The 7,820-nt window shown below is 42.0% G+C and overlaps 1 protein-coding gene across 1 annotated transcript; it reads left to right on the top strand.

Moving 5' to 3' along the window:
• Positions 1 to 1,201: 1,201 nt before the first annotated feature.
• On the top strand, positions 1,202 to 7,708 carry kdf1b (keratinocyte differentiation factor 1b). Its single transcript, XM_035680825.1, has 4 exons — positions 1,202 to 1,360; positions 2,364 to 3,316; positions 3,420 to 3,506; positions 5,058 to 7,708. The coding sequence occupies exons 2-4, from the start codon at positions 2,383 to 2,385 to the stop codon at positions 5,150 to 5,152; spliced, it is 1,116 nt and encodes a 371-aa protein (XP_035536718.1). The 5' UTR covers positions 1,202 to 1,360; positions 2,364 to 2,382; the 3' UTR covers positions 5,153 to 7,708.
• The last annotated feature ends 112 nt before the right edge of the window (positions 7,709 to 7,820 follow it).

Raw genomic sequence — 7,820 nt, 5'->3', positions numbered from 1 at the left:
TTATTCTAAACGTCTTTGTTATCCTTCTTTCACAGTCTAAACGAGAAGAGTAATGCGGTGGATGCATTTCTCGGGAGCTAAAAAATCCAACTCTGCTGAATCATGCATCCACCCCTTCACTTTCTCTTTGGTCACTCAGAAATCAAATGGTATTAACATCTTGAAAGAGAGAATTTGATGCATGTGACACTTTCCTGCCCAAAGATAAGAGGGACTACATTTCTGTCCAGCTGTCACAAGTGTGGAAGCAGGCAGCATGACCCAGCTGTAGACACTGTGTCATGGCTGGTTGAGTTAAAGGCATTTATATTCAAAAGTCAATAAACAGCCAGGTGTGTTGGCCACAGGCAGGCAGGCAAATCAGGTAAAATTCCAAAGGCACTGAGCAGGAAGGCATGTTTATTAGACAGGCAGCAGGACTTTAGTAACAGTAGTGTGGGAAGATGCAGGCATACAGGAAACACATAATCAAATAAGGAAAGAAAATGCTACTTCAGTTGAGTCTAATCAAACATGAATGACTCTAAACGTCTATAAAGTATACACTTCAGATCATTTATCATCACTGATGAACCAGACAAAGAAGATTATTTTTGAATTGTACTTTGCCTTAGAGATCATTACAACGTCTGCTAGTTTTGCCTTCGCTGTGCGCGCTCCCGCGAGGGGCGTGCGTTCCTCGTCAGGTAGGCAGAACTCTGCATAACACCGGATATCATAACAAAATAAGAGTTATGTGGGGCTTATGTTGTATTTCATGGTGTGCTCGCTTGTCTAATTGCTATGTGATTTAAATACATCTGCGAGGCGTTATGTTATTGCCAGATCAAATCAGCGTGGCATTTGAATTTCTTAAACACAACATAACGTTACACTGCCCATTACATTGGACGCTGAGAGATGATACCAAGGCTGAAGTAGCTCAAAAACCACGTCATAACAATATATGGATCCTCATAAAATATAAGCTAAGCGGCAAGTCATAGCAGAGCCATAAAGTCCCCCAAAAAACTAAATAAATGAATTAATTCAAATAGCAAAAAACACAATACAATTATCAAACCAATACAAATAAGTAAATCGCAAACAAAAAAGTAAAATCACAGTGGCAATTTAACTTGCGTTTTATTGTTGAAGCCATAGCCGGAAGTCCGAGCTCTTGCTGCAGCTACCTGGTACGTTTCCTCCACCTTGACGCTCAGGTACACGGATTTGGTCGAAAACTTCACTGAAACTGGCATTTTTGGAGCGGAGCTGATATTGGAGACGTTCAAAATGGATTAAAAGCAGAAATGTTTGCTGTAAGGTGGAGACGACAACATTAATTCGGGAGCAATTTTGTGGACGCACCGTGTACACTGTGAGTAGTGTTTAGTGAGAAGTTCCTAAGTCCTCTAATGGAGGAAAGAGCCGCGATGACAAGTCGCCATGAAAGTGAAAATAATTTTTATACAGGAAAGGGGTTCCTGAGGCTAATGTGTGTTAAACTGTAACTCGTAGGCTAATTAATTGTAGAGGTTACATTTGGAAAAAAAAGAGCAAAAGTGTATTTGTATTTGGCTTGTTTGTTTATTACTCAACTACATGGAATGACTCCTGTAAACATTCGTCCGAACACTTGCCGTCGTCGCACGGAAGGCCAGACACTATCTGGGAATCTGGCAATTTAGTGCGTATTATGTTTTCAGTAAATATGTATAGCAGTTAAAACATACCCGAAGACAAATTCCGATTTAATTACATTTATTCTTCAATTCGGCGTTCGTGCAACCTACAACAGTGCTTGCTTACTCTAATACAAATTGTGCTTTTACACAGGTTTGCTATAATAGTGGCTGTCAGACTTCAGAAAGTTCTAGCTTGCAGCCAATTGGCGGAATCAGTTTAAAGATGGCATAGTTATATATTTTGCTGAGCAGGTGCAGAATTCAAAATGAGAAACAGATTCATTTAATTCCAAGATTTCTGAGTTAAATTCGGTTTTCCTTGATTCAGCATCCCAGCACATTAGGATGAATGGGATGCTTTTTTAACCCTTTCATATAATAGTTTTGCCTGTGTGTCACACTTACTCTCTGTATGTTACAATTAAACATTTTTGTTGAGTTTTAGAAATCTCCATGACATCAAAAGGGGAATTTGATAAGTCATTGCCTTTGAATGTGTGCTTACACATCCTCATGAGAACCAGTTGGGTTACTTTACCCGCCACCCGGGGATAGTAGTTTCACTTTGTTTTGAAGAGAGAGCCCTCAGGTGGCTACAGGTGATTTGATAGCAAAAGCTTTGTTCAGTGATGCCTTGTCATGTGTTACCATTTAGTGACGCCTTAATTGACCTTACTTCCCTTCATGCTTGTCCAGACTTTGGAGCCTGTACGTCATGTCTGCCGACAGCACTGGCGGTCGGAGACACAGCTCGGGCCCTGGCAGCTACCGGCATGGACCCAGCCGGAGCAGCAGCCAGAGGTCGTCCTACGAGGAGCGCTGTGTTGACCCGGTGGAAGACAGGCTCCCGACTCCAGAGCCAAAGACAGTCCACAAAGCCAACCTGAAAGATGCGAACGGAAGGGAGTCTGAGACCATCGGCTTCGTCCCCGGCTCAGCTGACCCTTCCTCTGCCACACAAACCTGCAATCCCTGCGCTTCTCCAAGGGGCTGTAGGACCTTTATGTGCAGCGTGCTCACCTGCGGCCTGTATCGGGTCTGCCAGCGCTCCATCCTCGCTCCGTGCCTGGCGCCAAACGAGAGCTCCCCAGACGAACCAGAGAAGGTGAGCCTCCGAGCCGCGAACCCCGGAGAGCGCAAAGAAGAAGAGGACGGCGCGGACTGGCTGGAGGACGTCCACTTCGCCGGAGTCAAAGTTGACAGCCCGAGAGCGTATTTAGACGTTGAAACCAAATCTACATCATATGTGCTTCCGTCTGGCGGTCCGACACAGCCCATCCATCCGTCCATGCATGAGTCTATGAGGTTCGATGACTGGGAGGATGGCGAGGAGAACGTGGACTCTCTGATCACCAAGAAGCTGCTGGAGCTCTACTCTGAGTATCAGATCGAAGAGTTGGCCAGGTGCACCTCGGACTCCGTGTTTCTGAAGAAAAGCAAGGCCATCAACCAGCTCATCAACTCGCTGGCAGAGGAGCACAAGATGGACGAGCAGGAGGCCGAGTGTCGGCTGGTGCGCGGCATCATCCGCATCAGCACTCGGAAGAGTACGAAGAAGAGGCCGCCCATCACGAGGAGGGAGAGGACGCTGTCGGACAGCGGGAACGAGACAATGAGGGACAGCGGTTCCTTTTCGTTCAGCAACAACAGTAAGTGTTGGTGGAGACTTAATAACTCCTTTTGGTTTGGTTTCCCCCGAAACACCTTGCATTTCTGCCTTCAAGTAACGATAACTCTCATTTGTTCCTCAAGATGACTACAAATCAAATCCAAACATCCAAATATCAGAACTGACCTCCTCTGACAAGTGTGCCAGAGAGATGTGGAGGAACAATGGAGGTAAGAAATCTGTCTTTATTATGTTATTACGTACACAATATACTGTTACATTCTTAACATAATGTTTTTAATTGCAGCATGTAACCGCCCCCCTGGTGTCTTTAACAGCTTTATCCTCCAGTATAAATACAGAGGACATGACCTCTGTGTCCTTTATGTCCTGTGCAGGTGCTTGACTACTGGTGTTATTTTATAGTTTGCTTTTGTGTGATTACAACTAGCCATTAAATGCCATTTCCATGTGGTATGTGTTCTTTTCACCGCACAAACTTGTCATAAACGTCTTGTTTCAACTTGATGAATGCAACCTGTTCACCTGCTCCTGCGATGTGTCATCAGAGCTGTGACAAAAGGGGAAGAAAGAGGTAATAGTCTGACATGAAGTGTGATGATGCTAAAGCACAGTGCTCTTGATGGGAGGCCTTCAAGGGGACTTGAGAGAATATAAAAAAAGTAGATGATATTACACGTTCAGGTGCAACAGGGGCTGACCTGGTCAGAAAACCGCATAAAGCTGTTGGTTTTTTTAACTTACTGAACGGTATAAGTTGCAATGCTAAAATGATGTATGGTAAATAATAAAAAAACATCTCTGTAGTTGATTTAAACACAAAAATTCACTCAGGTTAAGGTATCTCGAATCTTAAAGGCGACCCGTGGAGTTTCTGTTTATATTCAGTGTCACTCACTAAAATGCATGTTGTGTCCTTGAGGTCTAACAAATATGTTGAAGGCATTTCCTTCCTCGCAAAACATTTGCAACGTTATACGTACCATGACATGTTCATCGCATCGTGTGCGAGGGGACGAAACAACCTCTGAGACAGGACTTAAAGGTCCAGTGTGTAGGATTTGGTTGCATCTAGCAGTGTAGTTGCAGATTGCAACTCTAACAACTGTAAATAAAAACAGCTCATTCTTTGGTTACAGAAACACAACAAATCTTGTTTTCAGGTGATTATACACAAATTAACCTGTATTGTCTATATCCATGTCTTCTTCTCTACCTGGAATAGTATGGAACCATTGGCAGGAATGTGTATTGGTCCACATGTGCGTGCATGAGAACAAACAAAACAATGGCCACACATAAAAACATAGCTCCTAAGTGCTACTAGTGGTCTAGTGGTTCACTGGGTACCTTTTTCTTTATTATTATTTTTTTTGGCCTTTACCTGATAGGGACAGCCGAAGATAGATGGGAAAGGGGGGTAGAGATAGGGGATGACACGCAGCAATGGGCCGCAGGATTCGTACCCTGGGCCGCAAGGACTCAGCCTCAGTACATGGGTCGCCAGCTCTACCCACTGAGCTCACCGGGCACTGGGTACCTTTGAGTCAAACAAAGGCTTTTGTTGGGAAGATTTTTACAAATGCTTAATTTCTTTTTGCTTTTCTTTCCAGCAAACTGTTGCCTCTTTTGAAATTAAAATATCCCAGATGTCTAGTTGCAGTTCACTGTGAAAAGGGAATGCAGTGAGCAGAATTAATGTGCAGTCTCCTCTCCAGGTGAATGCTGAGGAATTACCGTGTCCCTTTTTGTTCTTACAGGTCATACTTCTGGTTCTCCGACCACCTACTCACCCTCTCACACAGAAACTAATTCTTCAGGTGTCCCACTAATTCGCACCTCTGTGAGAACATGATTCCTGCTCTGCACTGGCGATCTATGCTTGAATTATTTGTCATGCCGTGTCCACAACGTCACATATGGGACGTTGAAAGGCGACACTACTTGCACAGGAGTCTGGCTGAGCCGAGCTCTTTGTAAAGACCATGGCGTCGCTGTTTCCAAAGCCACGTCATGAAGATGTGATAATCCACATTGTCTGAAGGACTTCAGTGAACTCAGGGCTCTGTGTGTAGATATTTATGGTTGATGAATATTATGTGTATATTTGAAGGATTGCTTTATTGAGAGCTTGCCCTGCAGGCAGATATCACCAGCAGCTCTCAGTGGCTCTTAGATATTTTATCACGGTTAACCGTCCCCTCGTCCTTGAAGGAAGAACCGAGTTCTGTTCTGACCTCTGGTTATTCTGCTGTTATTATGCAGAAGACATTTGGATTTAGTTTTGTAAAAAGAAAGTACAGAGCTGTATTACATCACCATAGATTTTATTTTAAAGTAATTTGTATGATTTTAAAGTGTATTCAATGCGTTCAATTCAGTGGTTATGTAACAAAGAATCATTCTGGAAAATTATGTTCTGATAGTTTTTCATAATTTGACATATTTCAAATCGATGTAAGAGTGCATAGAAGTGGCAATAGTGTAAAAAGATGAAGTAACAATCATTGTCAGGAAGAAAAAGTAGTTTAGTTCAAAATCCTGTATATTATAATATTGGTTGGGTGAGTTTTTTTATGTATGCGTGGTCGGGCATGCTTTATTTGCTTTCTTGCAGGGAGTTATACGCTACACCCAATTAGCTTAGCTTGGAAAAGAGTGGAAAAGCTAGCATGGTTCTGTCCGAAGGTAACACGCTCACTAATTAACACATTATATTTTGTTTTTTGTTTTTCCGTACAAAAACAAAGTGTACTATTCTGTTTCTGTAATTTAATATTAAGAAAAATAGAGCATGTTAATGATTGAGCTTTAAGGTCTTAAGACAGTAATTCATCTCAGTCAGCAGCACAACCACCAGTCTCTTTCCCTCTCTCTCAAACAAACGGACACAAAACAAAGGAAGCTTCTTGGTATCGCTATTTACAGCATGGACTGTAAGCCAGACACAGACATTGAAGCTGGGTACCCAAAATAAACCAAGAGAGGACATAACTGGGAGAGTATCATAGTTTGGTCCACAAAGTCTGTCTGGTTAGCGCCCAGTTTCAGTGATATTTCAGGCTAACTGTGGCTAGCGGTCTGGTCGCCGTAATAGCCACCACATTCTGACGTCGCGCCAATTTTTTAGCTCACTTATTGACACGTTATATTTTGTTTATTTATTCTGTAGAAAAACCAATGTGTAAAAACATCAAGTTATGGTTTTTGAGGGGTTATCAGTGGGCTATTTCTCTGCCACAATTAGTTGTATTTGCAGTTCTGTTTCTGTAATTAAAAATGAGATTGAGCATGTTAATGAGTGGGCTTTAAAAGGTGCTGGTGGGTGTATTTTGTTGCCTTTGGACAGAGCCAGGCTAGCTGCTTCCCACTGTTTCCAGTCTTTATGCTAAGCTAAGCTAACTGACTGCTTATTTTTACCACACAGATGTGAGAGTAGTAAATAATATTAGTTTGTTTCCATGAGAAAATGTATGGAAAAAGCTAGTGGACCTTGACTTTTTTGTTCTTTTTTATGTCAAAGTCTATGGTTTATGATGTTCATACAATGCATGTGGAGTGTGATTTTATTTTCCCAAAGCATATTGTTATTAGTGTTATAAAAAGAGGCTCATATGAAGCAGATAGCTCTTACGTTAACCAGGTGTTTGATGCATTCTGGGTACTGTTTGTGGCCTTCCCATCTGCAACTCAAGCTCTCAAATTGAAAGACGTCATGAAAGCTGGTTTGAACTGTAGCTAGTCTCTCGGTTGCATCATGTACTATTAACTATAATTTATAAATGAATCATTATATACCAAGCTGACTCATGAAGTGAATGTCTCCAACATGCTCACCGTGTTTGCTCCTGAGTGCTGATGGGAATTTGGCCAGCTGACTCAGTGAAATTTTTTCAGCTCTGTGTCGTTCTTATCAGCGTTAGATTACGCACCCTATTGTAGTGCCTTCAGTTAATGCACATATTGTAAACGTGGTTTTACTGTCCAGACTACATCTATCCTCTTGTGACCTATTTTAAAAGTATACTGAATTAACTACTTATACAGTATATTTTTAGTGTGTCAAGAATCTGGCAGCAACACCCGGGTGGTTATAATGAAATGGTGTGAAACTGGTTGCTCTGGTTTTGACCAAGAAGCACAAAACATCACTCGATTATTTAGGATGCGATGAATGTGTATACTAACGGCTAACTGTAACTGTCCTAATTTACTTGTTGAGCTGTCTGCTGAAGCATAGCATTTGTGTTTTCATTCACACATCTACATTCTCTGAAGGTTTGCTAATTTTCCTAGTATAATGCTTGGGCCTTTAACTGAGGTATGGTACTTTATATTTTCCAGCAAAGGTGTGTGTAAGCTGTCTTTTAACTGATGTGCCATTGTAAAAACAGTAAAGTAAATGAAGTGAAACAAAAGGAGGAAGTTGTTTGCTTGTTGTTTCCCACATGTAGCCACATGAGGGAGTCAAAGCTTTCTTTTTTTTAGATCAGACCATGCTGTTTGTTTGCTTTTAAACACCC

The sequence above is a fragment of the Morone saxatilis genome, unplaced genomic scaffold, assembly GCF_004916995.1.
Source record: "Morone saxatilis isolate NCDOM2014 unplaced genomic scaffold, NCSU_SB_2.0 Contig9, whole genome shotgun sequence".
In the NCBI taxonomy this organism is placed as follows: domain Eukaryota; kingdom Metazoa; phylum Chordata; class Actinopteri; family Moronidae; genus Morone; species Morone saxatilis.
The sequence above is the reverse complement of the archived record's forward strand: the minus strand, read 5'-3'. Positions and strand labels throughout refer to the sequence as shown.

Bases quoted from the DNA above. Each gene is read 5' to 3' on its own strand.
- kdf1b (XM_035680825.1), top strand. From the start codon at position 2,383: ATGTCTGCCGACAGCACTGGCGGTCGGAGACACAGCTCGGGCCCTGGC. The intron at 3,317-3,419 runs GTAAGTGTTGGT...TTGTTCCTCAAG, and splicing joins CTTTTCGTTCAGCAACAACA to ATGACTACAAATCAAATCCA. The intron at 3,507-5,057 runs GTAAGAAATCTG...TTGTTCTTACAG, and splicing joins GATGTGGAGGAACAATGGAG to GTCATACTTCTGGTTCTCCG.